The sequence below is a fragment of the Rhineura floridana genome, chromosome 7, assembly GCF_030035675.1.
Source record: "Rhineura floridana isolate rRhiFlo1 chromosome 7, rRhiFlo1.hap2, whole genome shotgun sequence".
Lineage (NCBI taxonomy): Eukaryota > Metazoa > Chordata > Lepidosauria > Squamata > Rhineuridae > Rhineura > Rhineura floridana.
The window spans coordinates 153828112-153846192 of record NC_084486.1 but is presented as its reverse complement, the minus strand read 5'-3'; the positions used below and the strand labels follow the sequence as shown (position 1 = coordinate 153846192).

General features: G+C 54.3%; 1 protein-coding gene across 1 annotated transcript in view; it reads right to left on the bottom strand.

The window, feature by feature from the left end:
* LOC133389626 (zonadhesin-like) overlaps positions 1-18081 on the bottom strand; it is an 83562-nt gene that overhangs the window by 19197 nt on the left and 46284 nt on the right. Inside the window, exons 32-39 of the mRNA XM_061637632.1 lie at positions 17276-17456; positions 15610-15718; positions 4761-4852; positions 3566-3742; positions 2545-2747; positions 1935-2079; positions 1247-1491; positions 377-550 (exon numbers count right to left, since the gene is read on the bottom strand). Of these exons, the coding sequence (XP_061493616.1) occupies positions 377-550; positions 1247-1491; positions 1935-2079; positions 2545-2747; positions 3566-3742; positions 4761-4852; positions 15610-15718; positions 17276-17456 (1326 nt within the window). The remainder of the gene's footprint in view (positions 1-376; positions 551-1246; positions 1492-1934; positions 2080-2544; positions 2748-3565; positions 3743-4760; positions 4853-15609; positions 15719-17275; positions 17457-18081) is intronic.

Here is an 18081-nt window from a genome sequence, read left to right as displayed (position 1 = left end):
AGGACCTCGCCTTGGCCTATGCTGGCGAGACCTGGCACGTGCCTGCTCACGCAAGCCACCAACCAAGCCCCGGCGGAGCCTTGGGGGTCCTGGACCAGGGCAACAGGGGACAGCATTTGCTTCCAAGAGGCAGAGAAGCTCCCTGATATCACGTCAGACCATTGGCCCATCTTGCTCAGTACTGTCCACACTGACGGGCAGCAATGGCTCTCCATGGTTTCAGGCAGAAGTCCCTCCCAGTCCTGCCTGGAGAGGTGATTGGGGACTGAATCTGGGACCTTCCAGATGGCAAGCAGGTGCCCAACCCCCGAGCGACGGCCCTTGCAAAGCTGGCCTCTCTCGGGCAGCTGAATGAAGCTTCCTGCGTGCTGCTCACCTGGGAGAAGTAGGTGCCAGGTAGGCTGATTTCCAAGTACTGGTTCCCGTCGTATTTCACCACCAGCCCAAAGTTGGTCTCCACCACCATGTAATTCCCCACATTCCCCACAGCCACGGAGTTTCCTCGGGGGGAGCGGCTCTCCACAGGTGCGTAGACTCTCTCATAGTTGAACTGGGGGGCAAAAGGCATCTGTTAGTGGGGGGGAGAGACCTTCTCATAGGCAGGATTTTACACACACACACAACACAACACACAACACACACACACACACGAGAAGATGTCATTACATCGTGAAGGCCAGAAAAACTGGAGCGATGATTTCGTTCCATCCATGAAACCCACAGAGTTTCCTGGCACTTACTTCCTCACCAGATTAATCCTCTGGGCTGCATACAGTCCCTGACTGGTCAATATTTTTCTATGATAAATTCATTCATCATAGACTTTAAAATGCTTTGGGGGGGAGGGGGGAGGCATGCTCTCTTAATCCCTCCTTTGTAGGAATAGCAACTTAAGATAATGAGGGTGCCCTCAGAGAGGCATTCCTGGGTGCTGGGGGTCTCCCCCAGAGACTCAGCTAAATCCCCCCAAATCTCTGAAGTACTGAAAGAAGCCAGTTCATTTTTTTAAAAAAAATCTGGAGCAGCATTCAGGGTGGATGACGTGGTGGATGAACAGTGGGGAGGTGAATCCGTCCCTCATTGTACATGCTTTGTCTATCCAATTGATCATTTCTCATGTGTTCATTCACCAGAAGAGCCTCTGGGGCTGGGTGGGCTAAACATCTCGATGCATGCACCAGTCACAAGTGACAGGGGATGGATACAACAACCCCGGCTCCCCTGCTGCCCTGCTGCCCTTCCGTACCAGGATCCTCTTGTTCTTCTGTAGGGTGACCCGGGTGCCATACACGTCGACATAGACCTCCCGGAGGTAGGTGGCACCTCTTTGGCCTCGGTCTTCATTTTTGCCACTGATGGTGACGGGCGTGACGCTGCTGTTGCTGCTGCAGACTGTGACGAGGGTGTAGGTGCAGGTGCCCAGAAAGGTGTGCATCACTTTGTCAAAGGTGTAGTAGTGGGGGTCTCCAACCACATGGCAGGATGCTCGGCCTGCAGGGCACACAGGGACACGCAAGAGCTCAGAGGAACATGTGAAGAGTGCCTGTTTCGATGCTGCCCCCATTTTATTTATTTATTATTATTTGATTCCTATCCCACCCTTCCTCCCAGCAGGAGCCCTTTAAAGACAGAGGACTGAAGCCAAGAGTAATCAGTGCAGCCAGCCCCCTCCCCACACTGCACCCAAGACTGAGGAAGGACTCCATGTGCTGGAGCACGCTGGCTCCCTTTCAGCTGAGGATGGCGCCATTGACAGGCAAGTTTCATTTGTTTGTTTGTAATATTTATTGCCCATCTTTCTCCCGCTCAAAAGGCCAGAACGCCCTCCCCCAGGCCCACCTTTTGCCTGGATGCAATGGTGACGCCCCACCCCAACAGGACTCTGCCCCCGATGTATGCCCACTGCAAGGGCTACTGCCCATCACCAAACTCACTGCTGGTGTGGCAGCCCAGAACTCCCTCCTGGGTGCTGCATTTCTCCAGCACCCCACAATCCCACGGGGTGCACGTGATGTTGTTCTTTGGCCCACAGGTGCAGCGCTCGCCGCAGGTCCCATCGGTGAACCAGCTCTCGCCCAGCTGCCAGAGGGAGGAGAAGAGGGAAGAGTCACGGGTGGGCTGGACCCCCTGAGAGACCGGACCCAGGGACCCCGAGCGGTCCGAGAGCAAAGGGCAGGGTTGATTCCACATTTTGCCCCTCAGTCCATGGCCCCAGAAGTCACCAGCTCTGGACAAGTCCTGCTCCCTTCCTGTTGCCTCCTGCAACTCGGGAGGATGCCTTTCCGCTTCCCAACTGGACCAAATCTCCTTGAGTCGCTTCCTTGGCTTTCCTGCCCCAACCCCTTGTCCTCTGAGCCTCACATGTGGCAGGTGCCTTTTTCCAGACCCAGACCCTGGTCGGCCTCATATTCCTCGCCATTGCTTACAATGGATTGCCAGTCTGTGCAGGCAAGCAGTGGTTGCACCAAAGAGACTTGCACAGTGGAAATGAAACCCAGGTCACCCTCCCCACAACCCAGCCTCAACGATTCAGGAAGAACCTGCCTGATAGTATTTGTCCTGGCGATCGATGCAGCCACAGCTGCTCTCAGGGACGCATCTGTCCCCACTCAGGATGAAGCCTTCGTTACAGAAGCACCCTTCCACTGCTAACGGGCTGCAGGTGCTGAGCACCGAGGGGGTCACACAGTTGGGAGCGCACCTTTTCCCACAGCCTCTGTAGTGGCTCCCTGCAGGGCAGGTGATGGCTGCAAGGAAGAACAGGGCAGAGAAAGTCACAGGGAAGTTCCTGGCACCATCGCCAAGATGTGCTTTTACATGCTACCAGCTTCCTGCTCCTGACGCCCTCCCCGCCCTCAAGCAGATAATTTGCACAAGTGCCCTATGGAGACATCAACAAGTAACCTCTCCCTTTAATGATGTTACTCTTGATCCTGAAGCACCAACAGAAAGAACGTAGGAACCCCCCCCCTCCCACCTCACCCAAAGAAGGAAGATTCTGGGGCTCCAAATCTTGCTGAAGTGCTCCTTCCATCATTCCTGACCGTTGGCCATGCCGGCTGAGGGCAATGGGAGTTGGAATCTGGCAACGTCTGGTGGACCACAGGTTTCCCTGCCCTTCTCTACCTACTTTCTTCATGCCATGCATCATTTTTGTACACTTCTTCCCTGTCACCCTTCCTGTAAACTAAACAGCCCTCAATGCAGCATCCTTTCCTCACAGGGGAGTCGCTTTGGCCCTTTGATCGTTGGGTTGCCCTTTTTAAAAACCTTTCCTACCTCTACAATATCCCTTTGAGATGAGGCTAGAAAGCCCCCGAAGTCCTCTCTTTTCCTCCTAGGGGACCTGCTCCTCCAACCTCGCAATCCTTTCTTTGCTCTTTTCTTGATCTTGCCCATTTACCTTCTGCCATTTGTGTCCTGGACCACATGATATTTCAAGCTCTCCTGCTGTGGTCGTTCCCCCACCCCCCCCAACCTGGTCCTGCCAAGTCCCCTCTCCCCACTCCTGATATTGCCAAAGCCAGGGGGGGCAGCACTAGCCAGGCTTTATCGCACTACTCACGACAGAGGGTGGCGTTTCTCCACTCCACGCACACTCCGGCATTGGAGCAGGACTCTGCGTAGGCCTGCAACCCGTTGCAGAGGGATGCCTGCTGCCCGTTGGAGAGGCACACGTCGTAAATGCAGTTCTCAAAGGAATTTGTTGGGTCTACCACACTGTGGCAGTCCTTGAAGATGCCTGTGAAAGAGAGAGGGGGGGAGAGAGAGAGATGTTATCCACACAGGGAGAGCCCCACAGAGCTCAGTCTCTCAGCCTGACACCCCCTGGCTCTTGAATGTTGCAGAAGCAGGTATATATCGCAGGGCAAATTAGGGCTGTGTGTGCACGCCATACATGTACAGCACATTACTTTCCGCAAAGTTTCCTGGAAACTGTGGTTTACCCCACACAGAGCTGCAGTTTCCAACACTCTTAACAAGCTACCCTGTTCCCAGGATTCTTTGGGGGAAGTCATGTCTGTAGGTCTGTAACTGGAATGCCTCCTCTAGCAAAAGCCTGCAAGATCCTCAGCGCTGGCAGAAGGAAGTTGGCCAAAAACATCTGCCTGAGTAGGTGAGCCGGGTGGGTGGGATTGGTCTGTCCGGGTGGGTTGCAATGGCTGTCGCAGAGTCTTGTCCCAGGTCGCTTCCAGAGCATCTGCATAATGCGCTTTCAGCCTGATTTGTTTGCAGAGAGATTAGAACTACAGAACTTTCATCACAATTTGTTTGGGGGGAGATTAGATGATGCTGTGTCAAGCAAGCGTTATCCCACATTTTCCAGTACACTTTATTAGGAAAAGCCTTTATCCCATCTTTTGGGAAAAGCAGACCTGTTTGGCAAGAGCACTAAATCAGCTTTAATTGTGCAGCATGAATCTGCCAGGATGTGATGGACTCCTACCCAAAAATAGTAACAGTCTGGAAGTGCACCCCCCACACCCACCCTGCTATCCAAATCCTTTTAGCTGGGAATGCCACAAATTTGACTCAGAGGCTTCTGAGTGCAAATAATCTCCCCCTTGCCACTGAGCCCTGGTGCTTCAACGGGGCCTCAGAGCCAACCTGGAGCCGACCAGAAACGAATCAACAAGAAGCAAGCTCAGCCTGTTAGCATGAGAGCCACTTCCCCACTGAGCTCAAGACTGAGCTCAAGATCCATTGTGGCAGTCCCTCCCCCCACTGATGCACTTGCTAGCCATCAGAAATCTACCTACCTGTTGGATCAGTGATCATCCTGCATGCAGAGTCTCTGCGGATTTCATTCTCCAGCTCTGGTTTGCAAAGAGGTTCTGGAGAGCTGTGACATCTGCCCATGAGAAGAGAAATGACTTTGGTGCAGCAGCTTCATCGTCTATAGGGCCACATTTTGTTTTGTGGGGCAGACTAGGAGGGAGGGGGGTATGAGCACTCCCCCCCATGTATTTGAGAGTTTATATTGCATATATATATATATATATAATATATATATATTATAAGGTGCTGGTTTTAACTATAAAGCCTTACACAGCTTGGAATCACAATACCTGATGGAATGCCTCTCACGAACCCACCTGTACACTATGCTCAACATCAAAGGCCCTCCTCCGGGTGCCTACTCCGAGGGAAGCTGAGAGGATGGCAACAAGGGAGAGGGCCTTCTCAGTGGTGGCCCCCAAATTATGGAATGATCTCCTTGACGAGGTGCGCCTGGCACCAGCACTGTTATCTTTTCAGCACCAGGTCAAGACTTTCCTCTTCTCCCAGGCATTTTAACAGCATTTGAATAGCATGCATTTTGCCTATCGGTTTTTATGGGTTTTAATTTGGTATGGTTTTAAATTTGTATACTTGTTTTTAATGTTTTTAATTGTTGTAAACTGCCCAGAGAGCTTTGGGTATGGGGCGGTATATAAATGCAATAAATAAATAAATAAATTTAGGGGCATTTTCAACAAGTCAAGTAGGACAGCACCAGAACACAGGAAGCTCCTTATCCTGGGTCAGGCTGCTGGTCCATCTAGGTCATTATTGTCTGCACTGACTGGCAGCAGCTCTACACGGTTTCAGATAGGGGTCTCTCCCAGCCCTCTCTGGAGATGCCACTGGGGACTGAACCCAAGATCTTCTCTATGCAAAGCTGCTCTACCACTGAGCTATGGCCCTAGTTTGCACTTTTCATCGGAATCCTTTTTTGGGATCCCTGTCAGGTGGCTGCAGCGCTCCCTCCTGAGCTCATGCCTTCCTCAAGGCATTTGTCATTTTTATCTCTTTGTAAAGTGACGCTGCTGTTTAAAGCTTGACGGTCGTAATTGTTAGGGGAAATAAATAAAACAACTGTTTGCAGCACAACGTGTTTTGATGTTTACTTAGTTTTCTTAAGTGTATTTTATACTTTAGCAAAGCAGCTTATAAAATTCTGAAGGCTGAAAGAATATACTGAGAACCATATGGATGAAGTGGTCAATGGAACTGGGGCAGAATTAGTTCCTTTTTGGAGGGGTTGAACTGGCACTGGAAGGAATCATTTTTAACATGCACTTTCCCAGCACCAGCTGCATGGAAGGATAACTGAAATGATGTTTGTGAAGTACTTTGAACACACTGACATGGCATATAAACACCAAATTTTATCATTTCTATATGGAGTCAGCCTGATGCAAAAAAAAAAAAAAGGTTCTGCGACAGATTCGTGATTGTGAGGCGGCCTCCCTGGAGTTTGCCCTAAAGGGCTTTCAGAGGAGGCTTTTAATGCCCATTCACCACTATGTGTCCCCCTCTCACCATTTCCCTGCAGAAAATCCATTATGGAAGGAACAGCAGAATAGCCATGCAATTGGAGGTGTGGCTAGGGAAATGTGCTGCTGGGAAAGGATGAAGTGGTGACTTGCCATGCGCTTCCTGCTTCAGAGCCCATTCAGGTCCTGCACCATAAGTTCTTCCACCTGTTCTACTAGTTCAGTCTTAATGAATTGCTTCCTGGAATGAGGTTTCCTCAACCTGCGCACTTCACTTCGCTATTTAATGGGTAGGTCACACTGAAAACAGCAGTGTATACTTGCAAGGACAGCTGTGCGAGGTTGTGTGGTATAGGTTCCTGCTGTAAATAATCCTCTAAAGCTGCAATCCTCCAGCTATACGCTGCACACACTATTTAATAATAATAATAATAAAAAAATTTATTTCTAGGCCGCCTATCTGGCAGCACAAGCGGCCACTCTAGGCGGCGTACAAGATCAAGTAAAATACAACATACAAACTACATAAAAACCCAAGAACTACAATATAAAACGAAGCTGAACCCCCATAGCTAAAACCAATGGCACCCAAAAGAAAACACAAACAAAAGAAAAGACAAAACCCCAGGCCACCTCAGCCTGCCAGGCAGCAGTCCCACTGGGAAGGGTGGTGGAAATGGTGTTCCAACAGCAGCAGCAACAGCAGGCTCTCCTTCCCTGGGTGGTGATGTTCTCCTTCTTCCTGCAGGCACTGGGTCTCCCAGGCCACCTCAGCCAGCTGGCTTATGTATCCCTCCCAAGAGGGACAGGTGATGGAAATTAGTCACAGCTGGCTGGGTACCTGGGACCTGGTCCTGCAGGAGGCACGTCTGCCAGGCAGCAGTCCCACTGGGAAGGGTGGTGGAAATGGTGTTCCAACAGCAGCAGCAACAGCAGGCTCTCCTTCCCTGGGTGGTGATGTTCTCCTTCTTCCTGCAGGCACTGGGTCTCCCAGGCCACCTCAGCCAGCCGGCTTATGTATCCCTCCCAAGAGGGACAGGTGATGGGAATTAGTCACAGCTGGCTGGGTACCTGGGACCTGGTCCTGCAGGAGGCACGTCTGCCAGGCAGCAGTCCCACTGGGAAGGGTGGTGGAAATGGTGTTCCAACAGCAGCAGCAACAGCAGGCTCTCCTTCCCTGGGTGGTGATGTTCTCCTTCTTCCTGCAGGCACTGGGTCTCCCAGGCCACCTCAGCCAGCCGGCTTATGTATCCCTCCCAAGAGGGCCAGGTGATGGAAATTAGTCACAGCTGGCTGGGTGCCTGGGACCTGGTCCTGCAGGATGCAGGTCTGCCAGGCAGAAGTCCCACAGGGAAGGGTGGTGGAGGTGGTGATCCCACAGCAGCAGCAGCAACAGCAGCAGACTCTCCTTCCCTGGGCGGCGATGTTCTCTTTCTGCAGGCCCTGGGTCTCCCAGGCCACCCCAGCCAGCCGGCTTATGTATCCCTCCAAAGAGGGACAGGTGGTAGCAATCAGTCCCAGCTGGCTGGGTACCTGGGGCCTGGTCCTGCAGGATGCAGGTCTGCCAGGCAGAAGTCCCACAGGGAAGGGTGGTGGAGGTGGTGATCCCACAGCAGCAGCAGCAGCAGGCTCTCCTTCCCTGGGTGGCGATGTTCTCCTTCTTCCTGCAGGCACTGGGTCTCCCAGGCCACCTCAGCCAGCCGGCTTATGTATCCCTCCCAAGAGGGACAGGTGATGGGAATCAGTCACAGCTGCCTGGGTACCTGGGACCTGGTCCTGCAGGAGGCACGTCTGCCAGGCAGCAGTCCCACTGGGAAGGGTGGTGGAAATGGTGTTCCAACAGCAGCAGCAACAGCAGGCTCTCCTTCCCTGGGTGGTGATGTTCTCCTTCTTCCTGCAGGCACTGGGTCTCCCAGGCCACCTCAGCCAGCCGGCTTATGTATCCCTCCCAAGAGGGACAGGTGATGGGAATCAGTCACAGCTGGCTGGGTACCTGGGACCTGGTCCTGCAGGAGGCACGTCTGCCAGGCAGCAGTCCCACTGGGAAGGGTGGTGGCGGTGGTGTTCCAGCAGCAGGCTCTCCTTCCCTGGGTGGCAATGTTCTCCTTCTTCCTGCAGGCACTGGGTCTCCCAGGCCACCCCAGCCAGCCGGCTTATGTATCCCTCCCAAGAGGGCCAGGTGATGGAAATTAGTCACAGCTGGCTGGGTACCTGGGACCTGGTCCTGCAGGAGGCACGTCTGCCAGGCAGCAGTCCCACTGGGAAGGGTGGTGGAAATGGTGTTCCAACAGCAGCAGCAACAGCAGGCTCTCCTTCCCTGGGCGGCGATGTTCTCCTTCTTCCTGCAGGCACTGGGTCTCCCAGGCCACCTCAGCCAGCTGGCTTATGTATCCCTCCCAAGAGGGCCAGGTGATGGAAATTAGTCACAGCTGGCTGGGTACCTGGGACCTGGTCCTGCAGGAGGCACGTCTGCCAGGCAGCAGTCCCACTGGGAAGGGTGGTGGAAATGGTGTTCCAACAGCAGCAGCAACAGCAGGCTCTCCTTCCCTGGGCGGCGATGTTCTCCTTCTTCCTGCAGGCACTGGGTCTCCCAGGCCACCTCAGCCAGCTGGCTTATGTATCCCTCCAAAGAGGGCCAGGTGATGGGAATCAGTCACAGCTGGCTGGGTACCTGGGACCTGGTCCTGCAGGAGGCACGTCTGCCAGGCAGCAGTCCCACTGGGAAGGGTGGTGGAAATGGTGTTCCAACAGCAGCAGCAACAGCAGACTCTCCTTCCCTGGGCGGCGATGTTCTCCTTCTTCCTGCAGGCACTGGGTCTCCCAGGCCACCTCAGCCAGCTGGCTTATGTATCCCTCCCAAGAGGGCCAGGTGATGGAAATTAGTCACAGCTGGCTGGGTGCCTGGGACCTGGTCCTGCAGGATGCAGGTCTGCCAGGCAGAAGTCCCACAGGAAAGGGTGGTGGAGGTGGTGATCCCACAGCAGCAGCAGCAGCAGCAGCAGCAGCAGCAGCAGCAGCAGCAGCAGACTCTCCTTCCCTGGGCGGCGATGTTCTCCTTCTTCCTGCAGGCACTGGGTCTCCCAGGCCACCTCAGCCAGCTGGCTTATGTATCCCTCCCAAGAGGGCCAGGTGATGGAAATTAGTCACAGCTGGCTGGGTACCTGGGACCTGGTCCTGCAGGAGGCACGTCTGCCAGGCAGCAGTCCCACTGGGAAGGGTGGTGGAAATGGTGTTCCAACAGCAACAGCAACAGCAGGCTCTCCTTCCCTGGGTGGTGATGTTCTCCTTCTTCCTGCAGGCACTGGGTCTCCCAGGCCACCTCAGCCAGCCGGCTTATGTATCCCTCCCAAGAGGGACAGGTGATGGAAATTAGTCACAGCTGGCTGGGTACCTGGGACCTGGTCCTGCAGGAGGCACGTCTGCCAGGCAGCAGTCCCACTGGGAAGGGTGGTGGAAATGGTGTTCCAACAGCAGCAGCAACAGCAGGCTCTCCTTCCCTGGGTGGTGATGTTCTCCTTCTTCCTGCAGGCACTGGGTCTCCCAGGCCACCTCAGCCAGCCGGCTTATGTATCCCTCCCAAGAGGGACAGGTGATGGGAATTAGTCACAGCTGGCTGGGTACCTGGGACCTGGTCCTGCAGGAGGCACGTCTGCCAGGCAGCAGTCCCACTGGGAAGGGTGGTGGAAATGGTGTTCCAACAGCAGCAGCAACAGCAGGCTCTCCTTCCCTGGGTGGTGATGTTCTCCTTCTTCCTGCAGGCACTGGGTCTCCCAGGCCACCTCAGCCAGCCGGCTTATGTATCCCTCCCAAGAGGGACAGGTGATGGAAATTAGTCACAGCTGGCTGGGTACCTGGGACCTGGTCCTGCAGGAGGCACGTCTGCCAGGCAGCAGTCCCACTGGGAAGGGTGGTGGAAATGGTGTTCCAACAGCAGCAGCAACAGCAGGCTCTCCTTCCCTGGGTGGTGATGTTCTCCTTCTTCCTGCAGGCACTGGGTCTCCCAGGCCACCTCAGCCAGCCGGCTTATGTATCCCTCCCAAGAGGGACAGGTGATGGAAATTAGTCACAGCTGGCTGGGTACCTGGGACCTGGTCCTGCAGAAGGCACGTCTGCCAGGCAGCAGTCCCACTGGGAAGGGTGGTGGAAATGGTGTTCCAACAGCAGCAGCAACAGCAGGCTCTCCTTCCCTGGGTGGTGATGTTCTCCTTCTTCCTGCAGGCACTGGGTCTCCCAGGCCACCTCAGCCAGCCGGCTTATGTATCCCTCCCAAGAGGGACAGGTGATGGAAATTAGTCACAGCTGGCTGGGTACCTGGGACCTGGTCCTGCAGGAGGCACGTCTGCCAGGCAGCAGTCCCACTGGGAAGGGTGGTGGAAATGGTATTCCAACAGCAGCAGCAACAGCAGGCTCTCCTTCCCTGGGTGGTGATGTTCTCCTTCTTCCTGCAGGCACTGGGTCTCCCAGGCCACCTCAGCCAGCTGGCTTATGTATCCCTCCCAAGAGGGACAGGTGATGGAAATTAGTCACAGCTGGCTGGGTACCTGGGACCTGGTCCTGCAGGAGGCACGTCTGCCAGGCAGCAGTCCCACTGGGAAGGGTGGTGGAAATGGTGTTCCAACAGCAGCAGCAACAGCAGGCTCTCCTTCCCTGGGTGGTGATGTTCTCCTTCTTCCTGCAGGCACTGGGTCTCCCAGGCCACCTCAGCCAGCCGGCTTATGTATCCCTCCCAAGAGGGACAGGTGATGGAAATTAGTCACAGCTGGCTGGGTACCTGGGACCTGGTCCTGCAGGAGGCACGTCTGCCAGGCAGCAGTCCCACTGGGAAGGGTGGTGGAAATGGTGTTCCAACAGCAGCAGCAACAGCAGGCTCTCCTTCCCTGGGTGGTGATGTTCTCCTTCTTCCTGCAGGCACTGGGTCTCCCAGGCCACCTCAGCCAGCCAGCTTATGTATCCCTCCCAAGAGGGACAGGTGATGGAAATTAGTCACAGCTGGCTGGGTACCTGGGACCTGGTCCTGCAGGAGGCACGTCTGCCAGGCAGCAGTCCCACTGGGAAGGGTGGTGGAAATGGTGTTCCAACAGCAGCAGCAACAGCAGGCTCTCCTTCCCTGGGTGGTGATGTTCTCCTTCTTCCTGCAGGCACTGGGTCTCCCAGGCCACCTCAGCCAGCTGGCTTATGTATCCCTCCAAAGAGGGACAGGTGATGGAAATTAGTCACAGCTGGCTGGGTACCTGGGACCTGGTCCTGCAGGAGGCACGTCTGCCAGGCCCACTGGGAAGGGTGGTGGAAATGGTGTTCCAACAGCAGCAGCAACAGCAGGCTCTCCTTCCCTGGGTGGTGATGTTCTCCTTCTTCCTGCAGGCACTGGGTCTCCCAGGCCACCTCAGCCAGCTGGCTTATGTATCCCTCCCAAGAGGGACAGGTGATGGAAATTAGTCACAGCTGGCTGGGTACCTGGGACCTGGTCCTGCAGGAGGCACGTCTGCCAGGCAGCAGTCCCACTGGGAAGGGTGGTGGAAATGGTGTTCCAACAGCAGCAGCAACAGCAGGCTCTCCTTCCCTGGGTGGTGATGTTCTCCTTCTTCCTGCAGGCACTGGGTCTCCCAGGCCACCTCAGCCAGCCGGCTTATGTATCCCTCCCAAGAGGGACAGGTGATGGAAATTAGTCACAGCTGGCTGGGTACCTGGGACCTGGTCCTGCAGGAGGCACGTCTGCCAGGCAGCAGTCCCACTGGGAAGGGTGGTGGAAATGGTGTTCCAACAGCAGCAGCAACAGCAGGCTCTCCTTCCCTGGGTGGTGATGTTCTCCTTCTTCCTGCAGGCACTGGGTCTCCCAGGCCACCTCAGCGAGCTGGCTTATGTATCCCTCCAAAGAGGGACAGGTGATGGAAATTAGTCACAGCTGGCTGGGTACCTGGGACCTGGTCCTGCAGGAGGCACGTCTGCCAGGCAGCAGTCCCACTGGGAAGGGTGGTGGAAATGGTGTTCCAACAGCAGCAGCAACAGCAGGCTCTCCTTCCCTGGGTGGTGATGTTCTCCTTCTTCCTGCAGGCACTGGGTCTCCCAGGCCACCTCAGCCAGCCGGCTTATGTATCCCTCCCAAGAGGGACAGGTGATGGAAATTAGTCACAGCTGGCTGGGTACCTGGGACCTGGTCCTGCAGGAGGCACGTCTGCCAGGCAGCAGTCCCACTGGGAAGGGTGGTGGAAATGGTGTTCCAACAGCAGCAGCAACAGCAGGCTCTCCTTCCCTGGGTGGTGATGTTCTCCTTCTTCCTGCAGGCACTGGGTCTCCCAGGCCACCTCAGCCAGCTGGCTTATGTATCCCTCCCAAGAGGGACAGGTGATGGAAATTAGTCACAGCTGGCTGGGTACCTGGGACCTGGTCCTGCAGGAGGCACGTCTGCCAGGCAGCAGTCCCACTGGGAAGGGTGGTGGAAATGGTGTTCCAACAGCAGCAGCAACAGCAGGCTCTCCTTCCCTGGGTGGTGATGTTCTCCTTCTTCCTGCAGGCACTGGGTCTCCCAGGCCACCTCAGCCAGCCGGCTTATGTATCCCTCCCAAGAGGGACAGGTGATGGAAATTAGTCACAGCTGGCTGGGTACCTGGGACCTGGTCCTGCAGGAGGCACGTCTGCCAGGCAGCAGTCCCACTGGGAAGGGTGGTGGAAATGGTGTTCCAACAGCAGCAGCAACAGCAGGCTCTCCTTCCCTGGGTGGTGATGTTCTCCTTCTTCCTGCAGGCACTGGGTCTCCCAGGCCACCTCAGCCAGCCGGCTTATGTATCCCTCCCAAGAGGGACAGGTGATGGAAATTAGTCACAGCTGGCTGGGTACCTGGGACCTGGTCCTGCAGGAGGCACGTCTGCCAGGCAGCAGTCCCACTGGGAAGGGTGGTGGAAATGGTGTTCCAACAGCAGCAGCAACAGCAGGCTCTCCTTCCCTGGGTGGTGATGTTCTCCTTCTTCCTGCAGGCACTGGGTCTCCCAGGCCACCTCAGCCAGCCGGCTTATGTATCCCTCCCAAGAGGGACAGGTGATGGAAATTAGTCACAGCTGGCTGGGTACCTGGGACCTGGTCCTGCAGGAGGCACGTCTGCCAGGCAGCAGTCCCACTGGGAAGGGTGGTGGAAATGGTGTTCCAACAGCAGCAGCAACAGCAGGCTCTCCTTCCCTGGGTGGTGATGTTCTCCTTCTTCCTGCAGGCACTGGGTCTCCCAGGCCACCTCAGCCAGCCGGCTTATGTATCCCTCCCAAGAGGGACAGGTGATGGAAATTAGTCACAGCTGGCTGGGTACCTGGGACCTGGTCCTGCAGGAGGCACGTCTGCCAGGCAGCAGTCCCACTGGGAAGGGTGGTGGAAATGGTGTTCCAACAGCAGCAGCAACAGCAGGCTCTCCTTCCCTGGGTGGTGATGTTCTCCTTCTTCCTGCAGGCACTGGGTCTCCCAGGCCACCTCAGCCAGCCGGCTTATGTATCCCTCCCAAGAGGGACAGGTGATGGAAATTAGTCACAGCTGGCTGGGTACCTGGGACCTGGTCCTGCAGGAGGCACGTCTGCCAGGCAGCAGTCCCACTGGGAAGGGTGGTGGAAATGGTGTTCCAACAGCAGCAGCAACAGCAGGCTCTCCTTCCCTGGGTGGTGATGTTCTCCTTCTTCCTGCAGGCACTGGGTCTCCCAGGCCACCTCAGCCAGCTGGCTTATGTATCCCTCCAAAGAGGGACAGGTGATGGAAATTAGTCACAGCTGGCTGGGTACCTGGGACCTGGTCCTGCAGGAGGCACGTCTGCCAGGCAGCAGTCCCACTGGGAAGGGTGGTGGAAATGGTGTTCCAACAGCAGCAGCAACAGCAGGCTCTCCTTCCCTGGGTGGTGATGTTCTCCTTCTTCCTGCAGGCACTGGGTCTCCCAGGCCACCTCAGCCAGCCGGCTTATGTATCCCTCCCAAGAGGGACAGGTGATGGAAATTAGTCACAGCTGGCTGGGTACCTGGGACCTGGTCCTGCAGGAGGCACGTCTGCCAGGCAGCAGTCCCACTGGGAAGGGTGGTGGAAATGGTGTTCCAACAGCAGCAGCAACAGCAGGCTCTCCTTCCCTGGGTGGTGATGTTCTCCTTCTTCCTGCAGGCACTGGGTCTCCCAGGCCACCTCAGCCAGCTGGCTTATGTATCCCTCCAAAGAGGGACAGGTGATGGAAATTAGTCACAGCTGGCTGGGTACCTGGGACCTGGTCCTGCAGGAGGCACGTCTGCCAGGCAGCAGTCCCACTGGGAAGGGTGGTGGAAATGGTGTTCCAACAGCAGCAGCAACAGCAGGCTCTCCTTCCCTGGGTGGTGATGTTCTCCTTCTTCCTGCAGGCACTGGGTCTCCCAGGCCACCTCAGCCAGCCGGCTTATGTATCCCTCCCAAGAGGGACAGGTGATGGAAATTAGTCACAGCTGGCTGGGTACCTGGGACCTGGTCCTGCAGGAGGCACGTCTGCCAGGCAGCAGTCCCACTGGGAAGGGTGGTGGAAATGGTGTTCCAACAGCAGCAGCAACAGCAGGCTCTCCTTCCCTGGGTGGCGATGTTCTCCTTCTTCCTGCAGGCACAATTGTGCTGTACCTGTGGGAGACTAGTGCAACAGACAGCTGGACAGGCACCTGTCAGGTATGCTTTCATTTGGATTCCTGCATTGAGCAAGGGGTTGGACTGGATTTATTTATTTATGTATTGCATTTATATACTGCCCCATAGCCGAAGCTTTCTGGGTGGTTTACAATAATTAAGGCCCCTTCCAACTCCAGGATTCTATGGTAGGGGGGAATCAAAGCCAGAATGTCTTCTAGTGGGGTTGTGAAACTGACTTCACTGTGTTGCCTGATTAGTTGTGAAACTGACTAAACCCAGAGATCAGCATTCTGGGGTGAACTTCCACGGGACATACAGCCCTAAACCCAGATGCAAGCTGAGCAGCAATTCTTTTGCCGTGTGTTGCAGGCCAAGGCAGCAAGGAAGGTTTCCCACTACATACTGGCCAATAGGGCAGGAGTGGCTAACCTGTGACCCTCCAGATGTTGCTAGACTAGACTCCATCTCCTATGATCAGCCCCGATTGTTGGCCTTGCTGGCCCGGGCTGATGGGAACTCAAGTTCAACAACACCTGGAGGGCCACCAGTGCCCCCTCCCCCTCCTGCAGGGACTTCCACAGAAGGCAATCCTGGGGCCTATCAGCCAGCAAGGGAGTGCCCTTTATGAGAGAGGGAGCTAGCCCTGGTGGATCCTGCTATGGATGGACGACGACGACGGGCTCCCTGACATTCTCTCTCCACAATGTGTCTCTCTCAGCCAAGAGCATGCAAGGCACCCACGTACTCTGTCATGTTTTCTGGGACAAGCCAGCTGTCCCCAAGGATGGCGGAATTGCCTGCAGGCTGTCCATCAGGCGTCAGGTTGTCATCTCTTGGATCACCATTGTAATTACCTTTGTGGGGATGAGAAACAGAACGAGGTGAAACATTTATCTCTCAAAGGAGAACCACTCTTCATTGGGTCTGTTTTTAACCCCAGGTTTGAGAAGCAGGGAATGTATAAGTAGCCGCTGCCCTCTTCTGGCCAGGTGAAGAGCTGCAGGATTGTACATCACTGCTGCTGCACTAGATGGCCTGATGGGGGCTTCCCTTGTCTGCCTCATGAACTTTGTTTGGGGGCAGAAAGAGATGGGGAGGGCAGAAACAGCACCATAGGGAGCTGCCCAGGATGGAAGCAGTAGGGAGAACTACAGCCCACTTGCCTGGCACAAGGGCAACCAGGTACCTGGGATATCTCCAATCCTAACAAACTAGATTCTTGACCCAATATTAATGGCGCTCACAGAATGTTTAACTGAAGCGAATATGCCCACTTTTTCCATCCCATCCTGAAAAGTGAGGGATGTACATTGCCCCACATGCTGCGATGTAAAGAAGGCCAAGAAATTTGGGAGCAGCAAAGCAAGGTGTGGTTGATTTCTATGGGATTTTAGGATACTGAACAAGACACAGGGCTGTATGCACCATGAGCATGGCAACAATATTTCAAAAGTTTTCAAACACATTTTATTGTTTACCTGCTTTTATGTTTTATTTTTCTCTATATATATTTTACTTTTCATTTTACTGTTCTTCACCACCTTAAGTGCCATTTGGTGGAAAGGTTGGGTACTAATCTAACAAATGCACAATAAATAGAAACGGAAGCTCTGTCAAAAATGCATTTGGTGTGGGTGGATGGAAGAGTTCCTCTGAAACAAAACTGGATCATGGATGAGAGTTCATTCTCTGATTCACCTAACACTCTTGAAGGCAGTGAAAGACGGGCTGCACCAGGGTGAATATTATTTTGGAGCTGAACTCCAGAATTCAAACTGTTTAACCACAGATTGACTGGAGGGGGGGGCGAGGAAGGGGGGTTTGTCTTTGGGGAATGCACTTCCCCTCGGTTCCATGTCTAAGATGGGATCCACACTGACTTGCCTACCTCACAGAGTTTATTGACTGATTTCAAGCCCATGTCTTTTCCCATCTGCTGAAAGTGGCTTACAGAAGACATCTGCAATGCAGTCTGGAAAGAACTACAAGTTGGTTTGATGGTAAAGGCTGAAGAATCTTTGCTATACATTAGTAAAGCTCAGAATTCTGATTTTCCACACTCCATTTTATCCCCAAACAATTGATAAAATTGTATTTGCATCTGCCAAATAGAATATATGAACCTTGACCAGTCTCATTACCTTAATAACAGCAACAAACCCTCTGTGGGGGTGGGGGGAGGACAGAGAGGGCTGACTGTGTCCCCCACACAAGACTAGACAATAGGTTATTCTCAGATTGCTGGGCACTGAAGGATGTACCAGGTTAATGGTGGATTTCCTGCACTGGCCGAGGACTGGACCAGCTGATCTTTGACATCACTTCCAAAGTTATGATTCTGTGTTAATAAAGTGTGACCTAGAAGGCAAGAAGGTGGCAAAGCATGTCCTGCCAAAGAGTCTGAGACTCACCACAGAGGCCGCAGAGCTGTCCCTTGTAAGCAGAAGGCACCGATACTTCCACATAATGGTTCCCATCAAACCTGACGCCCAGCCCAAAGTCTGTTTCCAAGAAAATGTAGTTGCCGCTGCTCTGCACCATGATCTTGTTGTTCCCGACGAACACAGGTGGGTTACGTCTGCTGTCATTGACCTGAGGAAAGGGTACAGTTAAGCCCTGCACACCTTGGAGGCCACAACTCTGCCTCCCAGTCCCAGTTGGCAGGTCACTCAAGGCAGTTCAGGAATCCCTCTTGCTTATTCCCTCCACATTCCCAGGATAGAGAGAAATGGACTCTCAAAAAGGGTCATTAGTGGCAGCCCTGCACCTGGGGAACTCTCTGCTCCTAGATGCCTGAGCATCTATTTGTCTGGGCCACAATAAGTCTTTCTCCTATGGGAGGTTTTGGTGGCTATGCCCAGACTCCTCAGGACGGGAGGTTTCTCCACAGGGAATGCTCTTGTTAGTCTGCTTTTATTTGGATGTAGGTTAGTCTTAAAGTATTGCCCACTCCAGACCTGCAGGGCAAGGCAGGCTAACCACGTAAATGACTGGATATACTTTTTTGTTAATTGAGCTCTCCCCCTAAACCAACCCCAGAGGCAAGTACACTCTGCCCTTGAGGGATGCGTGGGGCAACTGAAGTGGGCATACACAGGCAGTTAATTAAAGATTGGTTTAGGCTGGACCTCTAAGAAAACATTAATTTTACACTTTTGCCTCACTGACTCCGCTTCGGCTTTTCTTAGGGAAAGGCAAGGAGTTCTGCAGGACACAG